The 26,476-nt window shown below is 45.3% G+C and overlaps 1 protein-coding gene across 2 annotated transcripts in view; it reads left to right on the top strand.

Moving 5' to 3' along the window:
* nlrc5 (NLR family, CARD domain containing 5) overlaps positions 1-26,476 on the top strand; it is a 244,692-nt gene that overhangs the window by 193,919 nt on the left and 24,297 nt on the right. For both annotated transcript variants that reach the window (XM_059992681.1, XM_059992682.1), the window contains 9 exons: positions 4,869-4,952; positions 7,428-7,517; positions 7,965-8,048; positions 13,213-13,296; positions 13,996-14,079; positions 17,944-18,027; positions 20,893-20,976; positions 22,449-22,532; positions 24,052-24,135. In XM_059992681.1, coding sequence (XP_059848664.1) covers positions 4,869-4,952; positions 7,428-7,517; positions 7,965-8,048; positions 13,213-13,296; positions 13,996-14,079; positions 17,944-18,027; positions 20,893-20,976; positions 22,449-22,532; positions 24,052-24,135 — 762 coding nt within the window. The remainder of the gene's footprint in view (positions 1-4,868; positions 4,953-7,427; positions 7,518-7,964; positions 8,049-13,212; positions 13,297-13,995; positions 14,080-17,943; positions 18,028-20,892; positions 20,977-22,448; positions 22,533-24,051; positions 24,136-26,476) is intronic.

A 26,476-nucleotide genomic window follows, 5' to 3' on the forward strand; every position in this document is an offset into this window, starting at 1 on the left:
CTCTAAGTTTATATATTTATAAATAGTTAAATTAAATAATAGTGCAAAAACAGAAATAGAAAAAGTAGTGAGGTAGTATTCATGGGATCAATGTCCAGTGACAGAGGGGAAGAATCTGTTTCTGAATCGCTGAGTGTGTGCCTCCTTCCTGACAGTAACAATGAGAAGAGAGCATGTCCCGGGTGGGGTCCTTAACGATGGACGCCGCCTTTTGGGGCATCGCTCCTTGAAGAGGTCCTGGATACTACATAGGCTCATGCCCATGATGGAGCTAACTAATTTCATAATTCTTTATATTCTTCGATATTATACAGTACTGTTCCACCCCCCCACCCCCCACTCCATACCAGACAGTGATATAGCCAGTTAGAAACACCTCGCTGCTTGTAAAAAAGGCACAACAAAGACTCTTCTTGCTCAGAAAGCTGAAACAGGCCAAACTCTCATTAAAGCTGTTGCTTAACTTCTGCAGAAGCACACTTGAAACCATCCTGGCCAACAGTGCCACAGTGTGGTCTGCCAGCTGCACAGCCGCTGAGCGACAAGACCTGCATCGCGTGGTGAAGGCGGCCCAGCGAATTGTCAGGATGGAGCTCCCAGGACTGGACACCATCTATTCCGGCAGATTCAGGAGGAAAGCAATCAGCATAACCAGAGGCACCACACACCCCGGCCACTCCCTGTTTGACCCGCTTCCGTCCAGCAAAAGGCTCAGGACACTAAAACCCAGAACAAGTAGACTGAGTAACAGCTTCTATCCCAGAGCTGTAGCCTCCATCACACCACTCCCACAGAACAATGACTGAAACTGTGAGCACACACGTGCACACACAGGGACTCAAATACTTGCACTAACGGCACTTTGTGCATTACTGTGATATTCTGGTGCTGCTGCAACTTATTTTCTGCTACTTATCTATTTAATCCTGTTTTTCTATTACTGTCTTGTTTTTATCTACCGCTTTGTTTGATTGCCTGAGAGGAAGCCAAACAGAATTTCATTGTAGCTATGTATAATGATTATAAAGATCATTCATTCAAAGAATGGTCTCCATGGTAAATCTGTAGAAATAGCGAGTGTTTTAGTTGACGTACCAAATCTCATCAAACTCCTAATGAAGTAAATTTGCTGTCTTGTCTTCTTTATAGCTGCGTCAATATGTTGGGACCAGGTTAGGTCCTCAGAGATATTAACAGCCAGGAATTTGAGACTGCTCACTCTCTCCAATTCTGATCCCTCTGTGAGGATTGGTGCGTGTTCCCTTCCTGAAGGCCACACTCAGCTCTTTGGTCTTACTGATGTTGAGTGCAAGGTTGTTGCTGCGACACCACTCCACTAGCTGGTCTATCTCGCTCCTGTATGCCCTCTCGTCACCATCTAAGACTCTGCCAACAATGGTTGTATCTTCAGCAAATTTATCGATGGCAATTCAGCTGTGCCTAGCCACATGGTCATAGGTGTAGAGAGAGTAGAGCAGTGGGCTAAGCACACATCCCTGAGGTGTGCTAGTGTTGATTGTCAGTAAGGTGGAGATGGTATTTCCAATCCTCACAGATTGTGGTCTTCTGGTTAGGAAGTCAGGGATCCAGTTAAAGAGTAAGAGGCAGAAGCCCAAGTCTGGAGCTTTTGCTTCGGGACTGTAGGAATGATGGTGTTAAATGCTGAGCTGTAGTCAATAAACAGCAGGTGATCCAAGGCCGTGTTGAGAGCCATTGAGATTGTATCCACTGTAGATAGGCAGATTACAATGGGCCCAAGTCCTTACTGATTTGATTCAACCATGACCAATCTCTAAAGCACTTCATCACCGTAGATGTGAGTGCTACTGACGATAGTCGTTAAGGTAGCTCACACTGCTCTTCTTGGGCACTGGTATAATTGTTGCCATTTTGAAGCAGGTGGGAACTTAAGACGTTAGCAATCAGAGATTGAAAATGTATTTGGACACCCCCTGCCAGTTGGTTGGCACAAGCTTTCAGAGCCTTACCAAGTTCTCCTTCGGGGCGCTGTCCTGTGAGGGTTACTGTCCTGAAAGACAGCTTGACATCGGCCTCCGAGACAGAGAGCACAGGGTCGTCGGCTGCAGCAGGGATCCTCACAGCTGTAGCTTTGTTCTCCCTTTCAATGTGGACGTGACGGGGATTGAGCTCATCTGGGCATGAAGCACCGCTGCCGTTCATGATGTTGGGTTTTGCTTTGTAGAAAGTAATGGCCTACAAACCCTGCCAGAGCTTACGTGCATCCAGTGTCTCCTCCAACCTCACTCCGAATTGTTCCTTAGCTCTTGAAGTAACCTTTCACTTCCGGGGTGCCACTGATAAAGGTGACTCGTGCGGTAACTCCTTAAAACATTCTCATTTCAGCCTGCCTCAGCTGAGAACCGCAACTGGTCAAGTCTGGTCTGGTCAATTAGTAATGTCATGCTTGAACAGCCTATCGACGTAGATCAGAGTCTAGGGGCAGAAGAGGGATTGTCGTACTGGGCTAAAGGCGTGTTTAAGAAAGAGGGGCTTTCAGCTCCCAATACCGACTACCTTGCTGGCAAACGTACAGTCTCTGGTAAATAAGAATACCTGTAAATAAGAAGGTCGTAGAGCAGGAGCTGCTTCAGAGGGACATTAGGACCACTTGCATCTCTTGTTTCACAGAACTTTGGTTAACCCTTTCCGTTCCAGATGCAGTGATTCAGATTGACAGGTACGCAAGGCACTGCCAAGATAGGACAAGTTGAGTCTTTTAAAGCCAGGTGTGGTGGAGCGTGTTATGCTTCATGATCAGCTCCTCATGGTGTACACACGTGGCTGTGCTGTCCCAGTCCTGTCCACCAGACCTGGAACACCTCACAATCAAGTGCCGTCCATTTTACCTGCCAGGGGAGATTTCAACGATTATTCTGGTAGCAGTGTGCAACCTACCGAGCAGGCTCTAGACATACTGAGTTTTGTGATCAAAAGGCATGAGAAAGCACATCCTATCCTTTTGGGGGATGTTATCCAGGCCAGCTTGAAAAAGTCTCTAAATAATTATCACGAAAAGATCACGTGGTTCTTGCTGAGTTATTCCACGCCCACACTTGGGGAAGGCTGATCACCTGACTGTGCTTCAGTACAGGCAGAGACTGAAGGCTGCAGCGCCAGTAGCGAGGACCGAGGACATGCAGGAGCACTTGCAGGACTGCTTTGAATTGGCGGAGTAGACGGTATTCAAAGATTCATCTTCAAGTCTGAATGACTGTCACCAACTTCATTAAACCTGCATGGATGGGTGTGTGCCTACAAGAACCTATTACTTGTAGTAGGTTCCCCAAATCAAAAGCCATGGATAAACCAAGAGGTTCGTGGTCTGATGAGGGCTAGATCTGTGGCATTCAAGTCTGGCTTGTGGAGAGCTATTCAAGAGCATTGATAATAAATGAACTTTGAAACAGGACTTGCTTCCCCAGTGACTGAACAATGGCAGGTGGAAGGTAGCCCGCAGGAGACCGTGAAAGGTGGCTCTGCCCTCCAGGCTTCAGTGACTCTTTGGCGGCATGGTTACCAGAGGGCTGGCGGGAATGGTGGTGGGGTCATGAATACTGGGCCTGCAGCAGATTCGTGCCCCACTCTTCTCAGCAAACCCAATCCTGGATTCTTCACAACACACACAGAATGCTAGAGAAGCTCAACAGGTCCATCAGCATCCCAGGAGTGGGACGAGGAGGCCCAAGGACTCTCCTGAAAGCAGATTGGGTGGGGGGGGGGGGGCTGCGAGGTACACTCATTCTGTTGTTTTATGCTTGACTTCTGTCAGCTCCCAAGGTTCTCCGTACCAACCCAATGCTCCTTCTCCACTGAGTGGTTGCGGGCCAGAGATTCTCAGGAGCTGGAGCAGAGTGCCTGCTTCAGGGCTTTCTGCTGATCACAGCCAGTTTCTGTTTACAATGCAGAGGAAGCTGTGGTTGTGCCCATCTAAGATTGCACTGTGTGGTTAGGTGCAGTTGTACAAATGAAGTTCCTAGCACTTCTACGGACGTGAGAAGGGAGAGGCCCTCAGCTGCACACGATGCTACATGTGAGGTTGGAGCAGGTCATTCATTACACACCGGCTGTGCTGGTAGGGCACTAAGTATTTGACGAGGCATCTCTCCCATCCACTGGAGAACTGCGGCCACATTACCGGTTCTCCAGAACTGGCCACAGGCTACTCCTGACTTCTGGGTTAACAACCATTTCGAATGCAGTGCTTGTATCAGTGAAGTGGCATCCAGCATCAAGGACCCTCGCCATCCGAGACAAGCCCTCTTCTCTTTGCTACCATCAGGGAGAAGGTACAGGAACCTGAAAGCACTTAGGAGCCGCCTCCTCCCTTCCACCACCAGATTTCTGAACGGTCCAGGGACCCATGAACACTACCTCACTGTTCCTCTTTTGCACTGTGTATTTGTTTTATCTTTTATTGTAACTTACTGTAGTTTATGTCTTGCGCAGAAAGCTGCCACAAAACAACAGTTTTCATGAGAAATGCCAGTGATAATGAACTTGATTCTGATTCTGGTCTTTGTTGACAGTCTGTTATCTTCACTTCTCCTGCTATTCCACCACCTACCTACACAACAGCTCTTGTCTGCCCGGAAGGCTAAGATGGGAGGCCAGGCACTGCGGGCTTCATCCCGTCTGCAGCTTGTGAGATGAGATTGGGGTGGGAAGAATGGGTTGAGGGGACGGTGGCCTTCTTTTCTCCTCACACTCCCTGTGGCAAGGGATTCTTCAGTCTGGATGACCCACCTCCCCATTTCCCTGCAAGTTCCCCTTGTAGATGAAGGAGCTGTCTCAGCAAATAGCTTCTCAGGGCCTGGATCCTCACAGGTTCTCTGTTTCTCTCATTGCAGCTTGTCGCACAATGAAATGGGGATGGAGAGTGCCAGTGAACTAGGAAGAATCCTTCTTGGCCTGCCACGACTGAAGATAATCAAGTACGGTCTACAATCAAATTTCTTTGCAGCTCTTTACCCATTGAATAGCAAAGTCTAGTGATAAAATTAAACAAATCCTATTTTCCACTTGCCAAGTACTCTGTCATTCCCTCATAAACTACATGACATAATTACAGTATTTGAACACAGTCGTTCCTGCCGGGTCAATTGGTACTTGTTATATGAGAAGACAGAAGAACGGGATTGAGAAGGATACTAAATCAATCATGATGGAATGAAGGAGAATCAATGGGCCAAATGGCCTCACTCTGCTCCTATGTCATCTGATCTAACGGAATCACTTGGTTGCGACATTAATCTGGATAAGATAGAAGTTAGACTGACACTTTACTAATGGTGATAGTTTGATCTTCTAATTATTTTGGCATCTATAAATGGAGCATTTAAATATTGTAAACTGTCAATGAACCTTTCATGAAATTATTTTGTTTTCCACTGGAGGTTCCTGCTGAAACAGAGAACTTATTGACATTCCTAGTTGTCTGCCTTGTACATAAAAACGGCAATAATCTGATGCTAGTCATCTGGAAATAATGGTGGTTCAGCATCTGGCACACTGACCCTTATACCGGCCCTCAACACTCCATTCCTGATGTTCCCAGACTCCCCTCAACACTCCATTCCTGGTGTTCCCAGACTCCCCTCAACACTCCATTCCTGGTGTTCCCAGACTCCCCTCAACACTCCATTCCTGATGTTCCCAGACTCCCCTCAACACTCCATTCCTGGTGTTCCCAGACTCCCCTCAACACTCCATTCCTGGTGTTCCCAGACTCCCCTCAACACTCCATTCCTGATGTTCCCAGACTCCCCTCAACACTCCATTCCTGGTGTTCCCAGACTCCCCTCAACACTCCATTCCTGGTGTTCCCACACTCTCCTCAACACTCCATTCCTGATGTTCCCAGACTCCCCTCAACACTCCATTCCTGGTGTTCCCACACTCCCTCAACACTCCATTCCTGGTGCTCCAACAGTCCCTCAAAACTCCATTCCTGGTGTTCCCAGACTCACTCAACACTCCATTCCTGGTGTTCCCACACTCCCTCAACACTCCATTCCTGATGTTCCCAGACTCCCTCAACACTCCATTCCTGGTGTTCCCACACTCCCTCAACACTCCATTCCTGGTGCTCCAACAGTCCCTCAAAACTCCATTCCTGGTGTTCCCAGACTCACTCAACACTCCATTCCTGGTGTTCCCACACTCCCTCAACACTCTGTTCCCGGTCTCCCACACTCCCTCAACACTCCATTCCTGGTGTTCCCACACTCCCTCAACACTCCATTCCTGGTGCTCCAACAGTCCCTCAAAACTCCATTCCTGGTGTTCCCAGACTCACTCAACACTCCATTCCTGGTGTTCCCACACTCCCTCAACACTCTGTTCCCGGTGCTCCCACACTCCCCTCAACACTCCATTCCTGGCATTCCCACACTCCCTCAACACTCCATTCCTGGTGTTCCCACATCCCCTCAACACTCCAATCCTGGTGCTCCAACAGTCCCTCAACACTCCATTCCTGGTGTTCCCACACCCCCCTCAACACTCCATTCCTGATGTTCCCACATCCCCTCAACACTCCATTCCTGGTGCTCCCACACTCCCCTCAACACTCCATTCCTGATGTTCCCACATCCCCTCAACACTCCATTCCTGGTGCTCCCACAGTCCCTCAACACTCCATTCCTGGTGTTCCCACATCCCATCAACACTCCATTCCTGGTGCTCCCACACTCCCTCAACACTCCGTTCCCTGTGTTCCCACACTCCCTCAATATGCCATTCCTGGTTTTCCCACACTCCCTCAATACTCCATTCCTGGCATTCCCACACTCCCTCAACACTCCATTCCTGGTGTTCCCACACTCCCTCAACACTCCATTCCTGGTGTTCCCACACTCCCTCAATACTCCATTCCTGGTGTTCCCACACTCCCTCAATACTCCATTCCTGGTTTTCCCACACTCCCTCGATACTCCATTCCTGGTTTTCCCACACTCCCTCAATTCTCCATTCCTGGTTTTCCCACACTCCCCTCAATACTCCATTCCTGGCATTCCCACACTTCCTCAACACTCTGGTCCTGGCATTCCCACACTCCTTTAACACTTCAGTCCTGGTGTTCCCTTGCTCCCCTCAACATTATGTTGCTGGAGTTCCCAAATTCCCCTCAACACTCCAGATTTTGGTTTTGTGCTACCTTCACCATTCCACCTTTCTCTCAACACCAGTGTAGATATCAGTGACCAGCCTCTGGCGTCTCTTTTCCCTCGTACCCTTCACATCCCATGAAAAAGAGGCCTGTCTCTGACTAGTGATACTGAATGTGACATCTAACTCTATGAAGCCGATAGCTTATTAGTCTTGGCTCCACTCAGTTTGGATGCAGATTCTGTCAGTCGTGTTAGCTGTTGCCATAAGGTATTAGCTGATTACTTTTGCTCTTTCAGCTTGCCTGGAATAACTACGGCTGTGGGCTTGATGGAGACCAGTGTTTTGGCAAGAGGACTCAGTGACTGCAGCAGCTTGGAAGAGATAAAGTGAGTGAAATGTTGCCATGCTTTTTCCTGATAGCAAGCTACAGCATACTCGGGGAAATTGTGCCAATATGCAGATGCAATTGGTTTGCAAAGTGTAATGGAAATAAGGTTTCGGAATATCACCACGTTGCACTTGTTGAACACTGATATCACATTCAGTGCAGATCAGGAAATAAAAACAAAAGCTGAATTTTTTTAACAAGTCAGAGCAGAGGAACATCTCAGGATTGGAAAGAACGGATAAATGGGACAGGATGCAAGAAGGGGGACAGAACAGTGGTGGGGGTAAAGTGTCATGGCCGTAAGGGTAGATGAGAGAGATGGCCCCTGTCTGGCCCACAGCGTAGTAAAGGGCTTGTTTCTGTGACTCTAACATAATTAAAATGTTTTTTAAAAAAAAGGCAAACAAAACCTTAACAAAACCCCATTCTCTTCATTTCTATGCAGTCTGGATTCCTTGCTGCTCAGAGACAGTGGAACACAGTTGTTGGCTGAAGGGATACCGAGAATGAAGTGCTTGAGAAAATTAAAGTGAGTTCTCACAGGATTGTGTTCAAAATTGCTGGAGGGATTTCACAGGATGCAAGTGACTGGACAGGAAACTGGCCTGTGCCCAAACTGACGGGTATCCACGTTCCTGACCTAGTGAGCAAGTTTTTAACGAGTTCCATGCCTCTGTAACACACGAGGTGTACCGGTCATTTCAGACATTGCCAGGGCTGTTGGTTACAGTGACAGGGTGGACAAATCATGAAGCTTGAGTTGCAAATGGACACTGTGGAGAACCAACTCCAAATTCGAAGTAAATTTTTTATCATTGTACATACACTACCCTAAGATGCATTTTCTTGCAGGGATTCACAGTAGAGCAAAGAAATGCAATAATGTCAATACTTGGGTGAAATTTGGATAGCAACATGCACGGGAGTGGTGTGATGGATTATGGTGTGGATTCAGATAGATGGGACTAAGCAGAGTAATAGTTTAGCACAGACCAGATGGACCAAAGGGTCTGTTCTGTACTGTGGTGTTTTATGACTCTAAAAACTGCACACAAATAGAGACTGACAAACAACTAATGTGCAAGTACAAAAATAATTCAGTAAATAAATAATAATGAGAACATGGGTTGTAGAGGACTTGAAAGTGAGTCCATAGGTTGTGGAATCAGTTCGGTGTTGGGGTGAGTGACGTTATCCACACTGGCTCAGGAACCTAAGGGTTGAACAATTCCTGAACTGGGCAATATGGGACCTTGGGCTCCTGTTCCTCCTGCTTGATGGTGGCAGTGAAAAGAAAGCGTGGTGGGGATCCTTGATAATGGATGCTGCTTTCTTGAGGCAGTGCTCCTTGCAGGTGTGGAGAGGGCATGGACATTACAGGTGGTGAACACTCGGACTCTCCCTTCAGCCCTGTAAGTAACCTTTCAATCTATTTGGTATTAACATTACTTTGGATACCACACCCACCACCCTCTCTGAGAGGGAATGCCATGTCCTTTTGCCCTAAAATAGGGGTTCCTAACTCCTCCCTTTTGTTCTGAAATTTATGATTAATTATTACCGACACCTTCTCACTCAATAGATATTCGTTAGCGCAGGGTGAAAGGTTACCAAGGTTAGGTGGAAAGTGGAGTTGAGGACAACAATGACCGTATTGAATGGCATAGCAGGTTTCAGCGGCTGAATTGTCCACTCCCACCCCTGCTCCTAATTTGTGTGCTGAGTCTTATCAACTAACTTGCAGGATTTATCAGTTCTGGTGGCGTTCCATCTAAAATGTATTTCTCCCTTAAAATAGATCAAATCTCCTCCCAGTTTTGATGAGTTGCAGTACTGGTGTTAGCTAAGCACAAGAGACTGAGTGCCCAATGTAACTGTTGGGTTTTCCATCTCTGAGTCAGAAGATCATGGGTTCAATCCCATCTTGAGCACATAGTAGAGGCTTAAGATCATGCAACACAGAAACAGGCCCTTTGGCCCATCACATCGCTACTGACCATTAAGAATCCATTTCAACGAATCCCATTAACCAGCCCTTGGTCAGCATCCTTGGCCACCCTGGTGATTCAAGTATTCATTAATATATTCCTTAAAGTTGTGAAAATACCTGGTTCCACCATGTCCTCAGGCCGGGCCAGAAGAGGAGCCTCGAAGCCTCTCAGTACTTGTCTCCGTCAAGTTCCCCACAGCCTCCTCGGTGCCAAGGAAAATGACCTTATCTACCTTCCAATATGGTCCCCACAGGGCCGTGGTCATCTTGGAGGAGCCACACCTCATTATCTCAGCAGCCTTCACATGATGGCATGACTGTCAATTTTTTTTTTACAACTTCTGTTAATTTCTTGCCACTCCCTCTTCTCCCTTTTTCTATTCCCGTTCCAGCTCCCCTCTTACCCCTTCTCTTCTCACCTGTCCCTCTGTTTCCCCACCTTATTCTCTTCCTCCTGTGGTCCACTGGCTTTTTCTATCTAATACCTTCTTCAGACCCTTATTTCTTGACCCTATAACCTCCCAGCTTCTCACGCCATCCCCTCTCCCCATCCACTAGGCTTCCTCTATCACCTTCTAGCTTGTACTCCACCCCCTTCCCGCCACCTTTGTATTCTGGTTTATTCCCACTTCCTTTCCAATCCTGATGAGGGATCTCAGATGCTGCCTGACCCACTGAGTTCCTCCAGCATTTTGTGTGTGTTGCCCTGGTCTGGCCAGTCTCTCCTCCTGAGTGAAACACTCCATCCTAAGCAACATCCTTGATCGATGCTGAACCTAAAGTGTTGCTGCTGAGAAAGTGTCGTGCTGTCAGATTCGACCAAGGCTCAGTCTGCTCCCTCGGGTAGCTGTAAGGGCTCTCACTGTGCTATTCCCATAAGAGCAGGGGCTTTTGCTGTCCGGCTACATCACCAGAGCTGAGCTCCTCAGTTGGAAGCCTTCTCCTTTTGTGAGTTTGCAGCAGTGCTGGACTTCCTGGCGTACCAGAGGCCGGCCGGCCGGCCACAGCCCCACCCCACTACATGGCGACATGTTCTGAGCCACATTTTCAGAGTGTTAGTGAAAGGGGTGTGAAGGGTTCCTTTGATTAACCAGTGGAACAGCGACGTTGGCCATGGACAGGGCTGATCGGTTTTGACATCTCTGCAGTAGAGACAGTCTTGAGTTTGCAAGGACAGAGAGGCCCCTGGATCATCAGTGATGATGCATGTGGCAGTAGTATAAGCTGGGTCATTTTGATGGAATGCATAATATGGTATGGTCTCACTGCATACCAGTAGTGTATTGGTTTATTAATGTCTTTTGTACCGAGATAGAGTGGAAATCTTTTAGACAATAGATAATAGACAATAGGTGCAGAAGTAGGCTATTCGGTCTTTTGAGCCTGCACCGCCATTTTGAGATCATGGCTGATCAACTACTATCAATACCCGGTTCCTGCCTTGTCCCCATATCCCTTGATTCCCCTATCCATAAGATACCTATCTAGCTCCTTCTTGAAAGCATCCAGAGACTTGGCCTCCACTGCCTTCCGAGGCAGTGCATTCCAGACCCCCACAACTCTCTGGGAGAAGAAGTTCTTCCTTAACTCTGTCTTAAATGACCTACCCCTTATTCTCAAACCATGCCCTCTGGTACTGGACTCTCCCAGCATCTGGAACATATTTCCTACCTCTATCTTGTCCAATCCCTTAATAATCTTAAATGTTTCAATCAGATCCCCTCTCAACCTCCTTAATTCCAGCATGTACAAGCCCAGTCTCTCTAACCTCTCTGCATAAGACAGTCCAGACATCCCAGGAATTAACCTCGTGAATCTACGCTGCACTTCCTCTACAGCCAGGATGTCCTTCCTTAACCCTGGAGACCAAAACTGTACACAATACTCCAGGTGTGGTCTTACCAGGGCTCTATACAAATGCAAGAGGATTTCCTTGCTCTTGTACTCAATTCCCTTTGTAATAAAGGCCAACATTCCATTAGCCTTCTTCACTGCCTGCTGCACTTGCTCATTCACCTTCAGTGACTGATGAACAAGGACTCCTAGATCTCTTTGTATTTCTCCCTTACCTAACTCTACACCGTTCAGATAATAATCTGCCTTCCTGTTCTTACTCCCAAACTGGATAACCTCACACTTATTCACATTAAACATCATCTGCCAAGTATCTGCCCACTCACCCAGCCTATCCAAGTCACCCTGAATTCTCCTAACATCCTCATCACATGTCACACTGCCACCCAGCTTAGTATCATCAGCAAATTTGCTGATGTTATTTTCAATGCCTTCATCCAAATCGTTGACGTAAATTGTAAACAGCTGTGGTCCTAATACCGAGCCCTGTGGCACCCCACTAGCCACCACCTGCCATTCCAAGAAACACCCACTCTCCGCTACCCTTTGCTTTCTATCTGCCAACCAGTTTTCTATCCATTTTAATGTCTTCCCCCTGATGCCCTGAGCTTTGATTTTACCCACCAATCTCCTATGTGGGATCTTATCAAATGCCTTCTGAAAATCGAGGTACACTACATCCACTGGATCTCCCCCGTCTAACTTCCTGGTTACATCCTCGAAAAACTCCAACAGATTAGTCAAGCATGATTTACCGTTGGTAAATCCATGCTGGCTCAGCCCAATCCTATCACTGCTATCTAGATATGCCACTATTCATTCCTTAATAATGGACTCTAGCGTCTTCCCCACCACCGATGTCAGGCTGACAGGTCGATAGTTCTCTGTTTTCTCCCTCCCTCCTTTCTTAAAAAGTGGGATAACATTAGCCATTCTCCAATCCTCAGGAACTGATCCTGAATCTAAGGAACATTGGAAAATGATTACCAATGCATCCGCAATTTCCAGGCCCACCTCCTTTAGTACCCTAGGATGCAGACCATCTGGACCTGGGGATTTGTCAGCCTTCGGTCCCATCAGTCCTCTCATCACCGTTTCCTTCCTAATGTCAATCTGTTTCGTTTCCTCCGTTACCTTTTGTTTGCATGCCAACCGAACAGATCAAAATCAGTTACTTCCATTTTTTTTCAATTGAGATTACAGCACGTGGGAGGACCTTCTGGCCCTTTGTGCCATGGCGCCCAGCAATCCCCTATTTAATCCGAGCCTAATCGCAGGACAGTTTACAATGACCAATTGACCTACCAGTCGGTAGGTCCTTGGACTGTCGGAGGAAACCCACGTGGCCACGGGGGAGAACGTACAGATTCCAACAGGCAGTGACGGGAATCGAACCTGGGTTGTCTGCACTGTAAAGCATTGTGCTATCGTTATCAAATCAGTGGAAAGAAGGCATAGATGAGGGAGCCCAACCAACAGCTTTCTGCTGCTTGTGGTCATGATTGTCCCGTTATATCCATAAAACGGGCGCCTGCCCGGGGGTCTTGAAGCAAACTTTGAGCAGCAGGATTGAAAGACAATGCAGGGAAAAAGATCACAAAGCAAAAGGGGGAGCCTCTGTTTATATGTTTATGAAATAATATGAAAATAAACAAAACTTTCCCACCTTAATTTTTTGTTTAGAAACTGCCATCTCTACAGTTAGGCCAAATGTTGTCAGTTCATGCATTGCTATTATGAAGGGAAGTTAAGGGAGAACTACTGTTGAGAAACTCAAATGCTTTCAGTGCCTTGCTTATACTTTCCAGTAGTTTGTAACCGTTTAAATCCTCCGCTTTACTTCCTCTAGTCTGAAGTCTAACTTCATTGGTCGCAAAGGGGCAGTGGAACTGGCAGACAGTCTGAAATTCAGCACTATGATTGTAGAGATCAAGTAAGTACAAAACTGCCTTAAAACCTAGCCAAGTATACTCCATCTGATTTGGTTAACTCCAAGCATAGGCTTGCACATGACTGTATCTTGTTCCCCGGAGCAAGGAAGGGTAGAAACCAGGCGGAAACGCCTGTAGAGTTCTGTAGGTACGCTGCACTGCGATGGGTGAACGTAACGTATTTCTTGAAGAAGGGAAAGGGAATTTCCACCACCCTCCACCCATCTGGGGTCCTGGTTTATCACTGAACCTGTGGGATCTCACCTTGGTCTGATTGGTTGCCACTGTTCCCCTATTACAACAATTTTTACATCATTTGTAGGCCATTAGTTATCAAGTGCACTGTTTGGGGCATTGCAATAAAACTGTTTACTCTGAAGTCCAGTTATTTCATACTGTGGTTGACGAGTAAATACCAATTCTTCCATAAAAACAAATTCTTCCCAAGTGTTGAAAACCAGACAGAGGCATTTTGTGTAATTGGATTAATGTCGTGGCAGTACACAATGACTATCTAATGAAGTTAATCCAGTTATGAATATAATCTCCATGATGACAAAAGCAGACAACCTCATCAAAAACCACGACAGCCGAAGTGAAACATGCACTTTATCATCTGAATTTTGCACTGTGACTAGTTAATTCCTGGTTTGTGGGAGTGCTGTGTTATGTATAAATGCATTTGTCTGCTCCCCATCCAGTTTGTGTGACAACAATATAGAGGATGTGGGAGCAATGAAACTGGCTGAAGTCCTACCCGGTTTGAAGAGTTTGAAGATACTGAAGTAAGTGGCTACGTTATGATCCTCTCTTTCCACCAGTTCTTGCCCCATTGCTTGGTTGTTGTGCATTGTGTTCTGGGCCAAGCCTCCGAGGAGTTTCATCAGCAGTCGGAGTGGGGCCAAGTAGCTTCCCTTGTCATTCTATGTTTAGCCTCTGTCAGCATTGTCTTGTCCTCGGTGAAGAGGGAGAGTTGGAAATTCCCTCATTCTGGTCAGGCAGAGCTGGAGGGAGCTGTGGCGCTCTCTACATACGCTGTCCAAGCTCAGATGACGAGTGGGATCCACTTAGCCTCTTGGGGGAGGACGAGTAGCTTTTGCGACTGAGGTTCCTCATCAGGACAGGGAAGTCCGGGCTAGTTTCCATTTCCTTGTTTTCATGGGATAAATAAATGTGCTCTGGGGAGCCTTGGAAATAATGCAACAGAAGCAGATCCTTCACCTCACCAAATTGTATAAGCACCTCTATATAACGATAATCAGGAGTTGTCACACATACAACGAAATGCATCAAATCAAATCTGTGAGGTTTGCACTGGGCAGCCCACAAGTGGCTGCCACGCCTCCAGTGCCAACATCGCAGGCCCAATTCTGCAACCCAAACCCAAATGTGGGGAAAATCCAGAGGATTTGAAGTCACGGGGAGAACATACAAACTCCTTACAGGCAGCGGTGGAAATCAAATGCCAGTTGGTGATGGCTGGCACTGTAATGGTGTTATGCTGTTGGCTAAGCTTCAGCTATTCATCTGATTGCTGATTGGAACAACGCAGTTCTCAGCAGGACGCTGTGAGAATTGCAGTCAGTTGAATGATGAACTTGGTAAAGGCATCTTTTGTGGAGATGAGGCCGGGGGGTGGGTGGGGGGGGGGGGGTTGCAGAGTAGCCATGGTCACAGTGAATTGTGGTCTAATTGGTCTATTCGCTTGTATTCTTGTGGAAAGACTGTAGCGTTGTGATGGACTGAAGTGTGCCTCCTCAACGCTGACTAGCTGGATTTCAGCAAAGTGTGCAGTTGTTCTGATATAAGTCATTCTGAACAGCTATAGGAATCTAAACTGTACAGTGTCAGGCTCTATACAACTGTTGACTTGTGCCCCCATTCCAGTTCCGTTTAACTTCATGTCCTGCACTCTATTCGAAGCAGAACAGCTTGGGAGGTGGAGACACAAGCGTCTCCAAGTGCTGGAGTCAGGAGCAAAAAGCAATCTGATGGAGGAACATAGTGGGTCACTGTCATGATGTAGAGTTTCAGTTCCTTCCCAGGCCCCCTGCCAGCCCCTCCCATGCTCAACCTACTGAGTTCCTCCAGCTGATGGTGTCTGCACAATGGTCATGGATTCACAGTGCCCGCCTGATCATTCACACTGGCATGTGTCAACAGGTGCAGGGAATGGGAAGGTGTCATGGCATTGCAGTTGGAGGGGGGAGAGATACTCTGTGGAGAAGGTTTTATTCTTTAACCAACTGATATGTCTTTAAGAGAGAGAATATGGAACCTGTAAGCGAGGATTTGTGACCTTGATGCAGGAATTCTAACGGATTTTGTTTTTGGAAAGTGTTCCTGGAACAATCTGAAATATTAATAAATTAATTTGATTTCAGTGGTTCATTTAATATCAGAGAATGTATACAGTATACAACCTGAAATTTGTGCTCTTCACAGACACCCACAAAACAAACAACCCCATAGAATGAATGATAGGACACTGAAGCTCCAAAGCCCCCCACTCCTACCACCCTTCGCACAATGAGAAGCAAAGGCATCAATCCTCCCCCCCCCCCCACGGGCACCAGCAGAAGCACTAACCCCCATGCAGGTAACGGCAAAAGCCCCCAAAGAGATACTTTGTTTACAGCAAGTTACTTAACTTCAGTATTTTTCATAAAGAATCTGAACAACTGTAGCCAGCTTCAAAATCACATCCAGGCGGTTCCAAGTGTTCCAGCAAAGGTTGGGGTGAGGACTCAAGCTACATTCCGTCAATATTATCCAGTTATTTATTGCCTGGAGAATTTTCCCCAAGGAATTCGAGCTGCCTAAATCAGAGAGTTAAGAACTTCAAGAACTGTCTTGAACCACCAGAAAGGTGTTATTTTTCATCCTGTGCATCTGTGGGAAGAAAAAACTGTCAACTCTTCAGGTGAAACCCCTGCATCAGGTTACTTGTTTTTCCAGATTCCAGTACCTGTGGTCTGTAGTGCCTCTTCACTCAGTCTTGGATTGCAGTTTTATACTTGAAGAGCTGGTCAGGGAATTGATACTGCAAACACATCTGAATGTTGTGTCATTATTTGCATAATAACCTCTTGGTCAGCCTGGAGAAAACTGGACAGTATCCCTTTTAAACCCTTGAGGCAGCCAAAACCAATCGCATGTGCAAAGTATGTCAGCCAGACCTCACCACCCAGGACATGTTCTCTTCCTATTACTCCCGTTAGAGACAAGGTACAGGAGCCTGAGGACCCAGCATTTTCACAACAGTTTTTCCCCCCATTGCTGTCAGATTTCTAAACAGGTTAAGAACCTATGAACACTACCTCACTATTCCTCTTTAGATACTCTATAGATATTCCTCATCTATCTACTGATTGATTGTAGCTTATAGTGACTTGCCATACCTACATCATATTGCCACAAAACAAGTTCTATGACTTGTGTCAGTAACAGTAAACCTGATTCTGACTCATCCTGCTCGCTATGGGAGCTCGGATAAGGGCAGGTCATTGGCCCTGGGTTCTATTCTGACTTACAATTAGGTTTCTGGAGATCACTTTCCAACATTGCCCTCAGTATCCTTGTACGAATCTTTTCTGCTACTGAGTTCTTCGTCACAAGAAGTAGTTTCTATCAACTTCTTTGATCATCTCAAATGTTTCAAACTAAATTACTTCTTAAAACTATGTTGTTAGATTCTGATGTTTTAATCCAAGGTTCTTTCAGAAGTCAGCAAAGAGATGCAAAACATATAGCTTCATGATTGTTTTATTAAGTGTTGATAAAACAAAGGAAAACGAGAATGGACAGTAACAAGAGCAGATAGCTCAGAGACTAAGATGATGCCACCTCATGGTCAACTATTTTTATACCCGTAAGGAAAATTTCCATTCAAATTTGTATATAAGAGTCAGCCAATGAGAAAGCTCTTATTCAAATAACGCAACACCGAGATAGAATTATATCAGTGTAACCACTAGGGGGACACACTGAACAGCTGTATATACATACTGTGCCACTAAGAGGCATAATAAATTGTTACAATATATAACATACAAACAGGTAATTCATTGTTAAATTGCAAAGAAAATAGCAATTAAACAGTCCAATTTAAGAACTAAACAGTCAGATCCAACTCTGTACTGAAAGCAGTACAAACATCATCCATCCAGGTAAATCAGAAGTATACTTGGAAAAGGGACACTGCCTTTCCCAAAGGAAAACTCCCTTCTGGAAAGCACTAACAGGCTATTAAAACAAAAAAAAAACTTCACATCATCTTAAAAGTTTCAATCCCCAATCAGTTTATCTGATCAACCATTCTAGTTAATACCCCGGTCCCCTCTATTACCTCAGCCACTGCACTGCCAACACTTTAAAGCACTTCTTATAATGCTGCTTACATTGTAATTACATGCTGATATTTATACACATCTTATTCCATATCTGTACTTTAACCTCTGACTTTATAGACAGTAATTTTTTATTTGCATATGAATGGCGGTTTTTGTTGCATGTTGTGCCAACGACCACAACGAATCCCTAGTATATGAAAATATATTTGCAGAATAAAGTTGATCTTTGATCCCTAATCAAGGAAGCTCAATCATTGCAATCTTTTCTGCTCCCCCCCCCCCCCCCCCACCCGACAGCGTGATGCAAAACAACATCACAGCGACCGGTGGACAGAAGCTGGCAGAAGCTCTCCGACTGTGCCCGACTGTGGAAGAGGTTCAGTAAGTGCACTACATTGTCACATTGATTGGTCACAGCTTGGACTAACATAATCTGCTTGCCTTGAAGAGTGAAATGTCAGTATCACGTTGTCTTCTCCTGAGCTTTACGTTCGAAAAGGGGTTGGATGATACTCTGCATCATTTCGAAAGTCCGCGTTCCCAGCCGACGGGTCAGTTGCAGAAGGCATTCAGTTCCCCTCTGCATACATATTCATTGCACCAGATGCTGATGTAGGCAGATGCAGGAAAGATGTTAATGAAGGGACAGTGAAATTGGATTGGTATTAAATTTAAATAGACTGCATAACACTGAAAAGGAGGTGTTGGATCCTGACGTTTCTGTGATCCAAAGGTTCTTTGGATGTCAGGCATGAAATATAAAACTTGTTGCTTCTGGTTGTTTTATTAAGTGTCACGAGAGCAGACAGTGAACAAGAGAGTGGAGCCGAGAGAACAAAGGAAAGATAGACCAAGGAAAACACAGTTGTGGTCATCTCAAACTCAGTCCGGGGGTAACAAAACTCCAGCGAGAGCAATTAACCTGCATCGTTCTCACTATTTGTCTCAGCCAGATCCAAGCAGCCTGACACCTGCTACTGAAAACCGAGATCTTTCTAGAAAGATACTGAAGTAACTGTACTGTAATTACTGGAAAATTCACTGGACAATTCCATGTATGTAGGTGATTATATAAAGATGCAAGTGAGCATTGGAAAGTTAAAATACAAGGCAAATGAAAGTTCTACACCCCGATCCAACAGAGAGCTACTTCAGAAAGCCACCCCTACCAACGAAGCCTTCTAAAATGGATTACCAAGTGCCTGTCAGAAAGGCCAGGGCTCCGGAGCCTTTGTCGGACAGTCGCTGTTAGTTGCTAGTGGTCTGAGATTTTGTTTTGCATGGAGGCCAGCCACCCTACCTACCACTGCATCCTTGGACTGCATGAGAAGGAGCACCCACGATTCAGGCCGCACGTCCCCACCCTTGGCTGCTGATACCCAAAGTGCAGGAGGCATGTCTCGTCACCTGTGGTAGAAGGTTCCTCCTCCCCAGGTGGGTGTGCCAGGGTCTACTGGAAGGAGTGCGTGCCTCCTTGCTGAGAATTTAGGACACCTAGTCCATGCCCCAGCCGGAGCAGGCCTGTTACCCATTAGCCTCAAACCTTGTCTTCGGTGCTTTTGCTCCTTACTGCTGGAAGGTTAGTTTATAGCCATTAGTTAATGAACCACTGGGATGTGGGATGAATCCTGAGCACCTGGTGGTCACAGAGGAACATGCGGACTCCACAAGGAGAGCACCCGATGTCGGCATCGAATCTGTGATCAACAGCGCTAACTGCTGTGCCAGAGGCAGCCCAGATGTTGAGGGCACCAACTTGGCAGTTCTGGCTGTTGATTTTCTCTTCCTCACTGAACCTCCCGTTGAAGGCTGCAGAGTTGTCCAGCTCTCTCTCTGGTCAGCTGACCAATTGAGGGCAAGGGCAGATTCCGGGAGCAGGGGAAGCCTTCCTTCTGAAAGAGAAGCCTCATCGGCACTGCACCAAAGGTGTTTCCATCTCCCTCTAGTTGCTGTGAGGGATTGCAGCCCCCTCCAGACATGCTCAGACTAGACAATTCCAATTGGGAATCTACCTGAATGTTGTCGTGGATGTGATGGAAACAGGGACAATGAACAGTTGGCAACAAATGCTTCAGAAAATCAAAACCCCTCCTCGGCAGAATTGAGATATCAGCAAAAGCCCTAAAGAGAACAAGTAGGATGAGTTGGCAGTCCTCTCGGTACAAAACCCTGCCTGCCCGTTAAATCAGCAGGTAGGACACACAAAGTGAAAGTCCAAGATCTTTCTGCTCTGGCTGTGATCCTTCTGAGCACGACACAGAATTGGATCCATGATTTTACAAACCATTCCTTGAAAAAAATGAATCATTAATTCTTCTTCAACATCTTGGATTTTGGATTTGATTTGAGGGGAAATACCCCACACAGTGTCAAAAATACAGTTTTTGCCTCTTATCCCTGAAAGTAGCATCTCTGCTTTCTGTGAAGGCTGAGGAAAGTCCATCTCCCACCCCCCATCCTCATCACATTCTACAGGGGTTGTATTGAGAGCATCTTGAGCAGCTGCATCACTGCCTGGTTCGGAAATTGCACCATCTCGGATCGCAAGACCCTGCAGTGGATAGTGAGGTCAGCTGAGAAGATCATCAGGGTCTCTCTTCCCGCCATTACGGACATTTACACTACATGCTGCATCTGCAAAGCAAACAGCGTTATGAAGGACCCCACGCACCCCTCATACAAACTCTTCTCCATCCTGCCATCTTGGAAAAGGCACCGAAGCTTTCGGGCTGTCACAACCAGATTATGTAACAATTTCTTCCCCCAAGCTATCAGACTCCTCAATACCCAGAGCCTGGACTGACACCTTACTGCCCTATTGTCTTGTTTATTATTTATTGTAATGCCTACACTGTTTTGTGCACTTTATGCAGTCCTGGGTAGGTCTGTAGTCTAGTGTAGTTTTTTACTGTGTTGTTTTTTACGTAGTTCAGTCTAATTTTGTACTGTGTCATGTAACACCATGGTCCTGAAAAACGTTGTCTCATTTTTACTATATACTGTACCAGCAATTATGGTCGAAGTGACAATAAAGGTGACTTGGCTTGATTTGTCATATCCTAAAGTTTATCCTTAAGATATAAAAACTTTGTTAGCCCCTATTAAAGTCAAATCACTCAAGAATTGTAAAGTACTTTCCTAGGTTTAAAGCTAAGCTAGATGCGTCTTATCTTGCTGTACTGATATAACTCTTTTCCTATACATGGATGTTGAATGCTCATTGCACATTTTTTTATGCAAATACAGTTTGTCGAGGAACAGGTTCGGTGACGAAACCACAAAGAGGTTAGCCAAAGCCCTTCCAGAGATGCGTCATTTAAAGATTGTGAAGTAAGTGTTGCATTCACTGTGTGCCTGTTTACTATAACTAATATCAGTTTTGTGATGCAGCTTATTAAGATTAAGACTGTTTCTTGCTAGGGAGCTGTAATGAGTTGGATTAGTATGTGCATAATTCACTACATTTTATATCCAGGGTAAGTCCCACAGTGCAATGGAGCAGTGTGAGTGAAGGCAAGGCTGTCATCTAACCCAACACCTGGATCCACATGTGAGATTAATATTAGGCATTGAAATTAGAAACCAGTAATGGGCTGTAACTAAATCCATGATTCCACCCAAACCTGTTCAAGTTTATTGTCATTTGATTGCACATATATACAACCAAATAAAACAACGTTCCTCTGGACCACAGTGCACCTACAAAACACGTATCACAAGCAGCACATAAAACAAGGTATTACCACAAGTAAGTTAGTAAAATATAATTCATAGTGCAATTGGTGCACAGCACGGGTAAGCAGTAAGCAGTCAAGGAGGTTCTGGGATGGGTGGGAGGGGTCCTCAGCATCGCTTCAAGTGCTTTGTGTACAGTCTGTTCGGGCTTAGCTGAAGTTGACAGCTTGAAGTGAGAAAATAATAACCAAATAGCAAAATACTTGGGACTTTAGAAACTTAAAATAAAGACCACAAGACAAGGGAACAGAATTAGGCCATTCAGCCCACTGAGTCTGCTGTACCATTCCATCATGACTGAGTTTTAAAAATCTCTCTCTACCCCATTCTCCTGCTTTCTCCCCATAACTTTTGATGCCCTCACTAATCAAGAACCTATCACATTAAATATATCCAATGACTTGGCCTCCACAGCCAGCTGCAGCAGATTCACCTTCTGGCGAAAGAAATTCCTTCTCTGTTCTACAGGGAAGTTTGTGTATTTGGAGGTTGAGCCCTCTGTTCCTAGCATCCCCTATTAGAGGAAACGTCCTCTTCATGTCCACTCTGTCTGGGTCTTCCAATATTCGATAGGTTTCAATTAGATCCTCCTTCATTTTTCTAAACTCCAGCTGTCAAACGCTCCTCATATGCTGATCCTTTCATTCACTAGAACACTAGGATACTATAGCACAGCAGGGGCCCTTCAGCCCTTGATGTTGTGCTGACCCATATATTCCTTAAAAAAATGTACTGAACCCACCCTACTATGGGATCATTCTCTTGAATCTCCTCTGGACTGTCTCCAATGCCAGCATATCTTCTGTGAAATAAGGGGCCCAAAACTGCTCACAATACTCCTAGTGAGGCCTGACAAATGCCTTAAGAAGTTTCAGCGTTACATCCTTGCTTTTATATTCTATTCCTCTCAAAATGAATACTAACATTGATTTTGGCATAAAAACACTGACTGCTGGAAATGCTTTGTAGGCCAAGCAGCTGCTGTGCAGAGAAAAGCAGCGTTACCCTTTCTGGCCAATAACTTTCCATTATATATAATGATCTAATCTCTCTACCCTCCTGTTCAGCCTTCATTGCTGTGGCATTGGCACGGATGGTGGATTAAGCCTAGCACAGGGCCTGGTGTTGTGTCCGACCCTCAGAGAAATAAGGTGAGGAACTCCTTCTCTTGTTAATGGAGTCTAAACTGGTTGGTGTCACGGCTATGTTAAAAATGAAGAATAGCTTGTTGGAAACATGCTGTTTTTGTACAGAGATCCTGAATGCTAAGTGTTATGATTGACTCATTTGAAGCTGAGGCAGAAATAGCAATCTTTGAAGAATAAAAGGGAAAATATACAATTTTCCTGCTGAAAATAAGTAGGTTTCTATTTTTAGAAAATCTAACCAGTTCATCAAAATAGTGGTAATTTGTAATTGTTATAAATATGTTACAATTAACTACACTCAGAAGTGAGTCAGTAAGCACAATAAAAGATATTCTTCCAGCTCTTTGGCCGGCAGATCATTACGTGCTGGGAATTCCTTTACTCCTGATCATCCCCTCTTCCCTTAGAACCAATCTTTAGAAACATGTCGTATCAGTGATTATGATATCATCAATCTTGGCCAACACTTCGGTGGAGTTTCATAGATGCTGAGCAGTAGATGGATGTGTAAGGGCAGATCACCAAAGATCTTGTTAAAGAAAGGGGCCTTAAGAAACATCCGAAACTACAGGCAGGATAGCTGGAGGCATGGCTGTCAATGAGGGATTGATTATTCCTTACATTCAGTTCATATTCTATACCTTCACAGTATGGTCCGGGTCAATTTTGACCCGGCCCAAGAATCCCCTTGATAACAAGTGTCTATACCAAATTTCAAACCACAGGTCTACTTAGAGTGTATAAATAGCCTATCTGACATTAATAAATGTGTGATTAATCCTTAATTAATAATAATTAATGTTGGCGCGTGGCCTAGTAGGCAAGGCATCAGACTAGTAACCTGAAGGACACTGGTTCGAGCCTCAGCTGAGGCAGCGTGTTTGTGTCCTTGAGCAAGGCACTTAGCAACACATTGCTCTGCGACGTCACCGGTGCCAAGCTGCATGGGTCCTAGTGCCCTTCCCTTGGACAACATCGGTGGCGTGGAGAGACGAAGGCCTGCAGCTTGGGCAACTGCCGGTCTCCCATACAACCCTGCCCAGGCCTGCGCCCTGGAAACTCCAGGCACAGATCCATGGTCTCTCGAGACCGACAGATGCCACCTTAATGTTTCAGAGATGTAAAATCCATTTTAATAGATATAGGTCAAATTTGACCAGGAACAGCCTCAATGTACAAAGATTTGTAGCATCTGTACAGAAGTATAAAATTTTTAAATATTTTCATTTTTGCACATTTTGCGTCATTTAGGAAAAGTCATCAAATTTCAGCTTAAAAAAATGGCATTTAGGGTGTTTTTACTGCTGTCAAATGTCGAATGTGACCGGAACAGTATGTAAGGGTTAAAAGGCCAGAATTAGTAAAGCTCAAGTATCTTGCTGGATTGGGATTACGGAGATAAGGGGAGGTTGGGACCATTTAGGAAAGGAGTTCACGTTGGCCTGAATGTTGCTGTAGGTCGGATTGTGCCCTGTTGGTACTAAACACTGTTGTACTCTGTCTGTTTCCTTTCTCCCTACAGCCTAGCTGAAAATAACATTGGGACTGAAGGAGTGATGGAGCTTGCTCTGGCACTGCAAAGCTTGAAGTCTTTAAAGAAGCTGAGGCAAGTGTTCCTGCCCAACATGGACAAGATTGAGTAGAATGCCTCATAGTGATCAATGTGGCTGCAGTTTATCATCACTTGACTTTCAATCCAAACTCTGGAACCTAAGCTTCAGAAGTTTTGAAATAGTCTGTTCAATAAGAATATTCTGTGTTCAAGCCCAGCATCAAGTTCCCATGTCACTTTTGGTGCAGGATACACAAACTTAATTTTTTAAAAGAAGAGGTGAAGTGGCTAATCTTTATAATGGTTCTATTGCCACCACTCTAGATTTTTGCTTTAATAGCTTAATTCCCCAGTTGTCATGATGGGATTATTCTAGTTACATAACCACTGTGTGACTCTACTTAAATATAGTGCACTAATATACAGTATTCACACAGCAAATTCTGGAAAAATTATAGCTCTTACACTACAAATCTGAGGGATTGTGCCAGTTGAAAATTTCAACAGTGAAATATTTAACACAAAATATTAGTAATTAATAAATTTGAAAATGTCAGGGTTAAGATGCCTGTCATGCTTCAGTGACTGACAAAGTTGGCAGCATCAGAAACCTGTGGTTCAAGGTTCTATGTATAGGCGTGAGGAGAAAGATACAGGTTGGCCCCACTGAATAGAGTACCGAGAGACCGCGTTCTCATAGTCCATGTCATTCTTCAAAGAGTCATTTAACCCAAGTCCTTGTCTGCCAGCACATCTGGACATGAGAACTGCCTTAGCATTAATTCAATGAAGAACAATCAACAACACCACCAAATTATTAGTCATCTGTGGGAGTTCACTGGGCCAGGCTGAGTTGCTGAGCTTCCTCCAGTAGGAACATGACTGCAATTTATAAGTATGTCATTGGTCATTAAGTACTTTAGAATGTGCTGAGATAGTGAACAGTGCCTCGGGAATCCAGAGTAACACACACAAAATGCTACAGCAACACAGAAGTTACATTAGGACTGGAAAGGAGCACCACCTCCTTTCTCCTTCTCCCATCATCTGCTCTCCTTTCCTATCAGATAACTTCTTCGGCATTTTACCTTTTCCACTCGTCACTTCCCAGCTTCTCACTTCATTTCTTTTCCTCCCCACCACTTATCTTCCCCCTCAACTGGCTTCACCTATCACCTGCCAGCTTACACTCCAGCCTCTCCCCTCACCTTCTTACTCTGGCTTCTCCAGTCCTAATGAAAGGTCTTGGCCTGAAACAGCTCCATAAATGCTGCCTGACCTGTTGAGTTTCTCCAGCAGTCAGTCTGACTTCAGTGGTGGGCAATCTTTGGAGAAGATCCTGAGAGACAGGATTTATAAGCATTTGGAGAGACATAATCTGATTAGGGATAGTCAGCATGGCTTTGTCAAGGGCAGGTCATCCCTTATGAACCTGATTAAATTCTTTGAGGATGTAACAAAACACATTGATGAAGGTAGAGCAGTAGATGTAGTGTATATGGATTTCAGTAAGGCATTTGATAAGGTACCCCATGCAAGGCTCATTCAGAAAGTAACAAGGCATGGGATCCAAGGGGACCTTGCTTCGTGGATCCAGAACTGGCTTGCCCACAGAAAGCAAAGAGTGGTTGTAGACGGGTCATATTGTGCATGAAGGCCGGTGACCAGTGGTGTGCCTCAGGGATTTGTTCTGGGACCCTTGCTGTTTGTGATTTTTATAAATGACCTGGATGAGGAAGTAGAAGGATGGGTTAGTAAGTTTGCTGATGACACAAAAGTTGGGGGTGTTCTGGATAGTCTGGAGGGTTGTCAGAGGTTACAGCGGGACATCGATAGGACACAGATCTGGGCTAAGTGGCAGATGGTGTTCAACACAGATAAGTCTGAAGCGGTTTATTTCAGTAGGTCAATTTTGAAGACAGAATATTATATTAATGGTAATTCTCTTGGCAGTGTGGAGGATCAGCAAGATCTTAGGGTCCAGGTCTATAGGACACTCAAAACTGCTGCACAGTTTGAAAGTGTTGTTAAGAAGGCATATGGTCTGTTAGCCTTCTTCAACCGTGGGATTGAGTTCAAGAGCCGTGAGGTAATGTTACAGCTATGTAAGACCTTGGTTAGACCCCACTTGGAGTACTGTGTTCAGTTCTGGTCACCTCACTACAGGAAAGATGTGGATACTATAGGGAGAGTGCAGAGGAGATTTACAAGGATGTTGCCTGGATTGGGGAACGTACCTTATGGGAATAGGTTGAGTGAACTCGGCCTTTTTTCCTTGGAGTGACGAAGGACGAGAGGTGACCTGACAGAGGTGTATCAGATGATGAGAGACATTGATCGTGTGGATAGTCGGAGGCTTTCCCAGGGCTGAAATTACTAACACAAGGGGATAGTT

The sequence above is a fragment of the Hypanus sabinus genome, chromosome 17 (genome assembly GCF_030144855.1).
Source record: "Hypanus sabinus isolate sHypSab1 chromosome 17, sHypSab1.hap1, whole genome shotgun sequence".
In the NCBI taxonomy this organism is placed as follows: domain Eukaryota; kingdom Metazoa; phylum Chordata; class Chondrichthyes; order Myliobatiformes; family Dasyatidae; genus Hypanus; species Hypanus sabinus.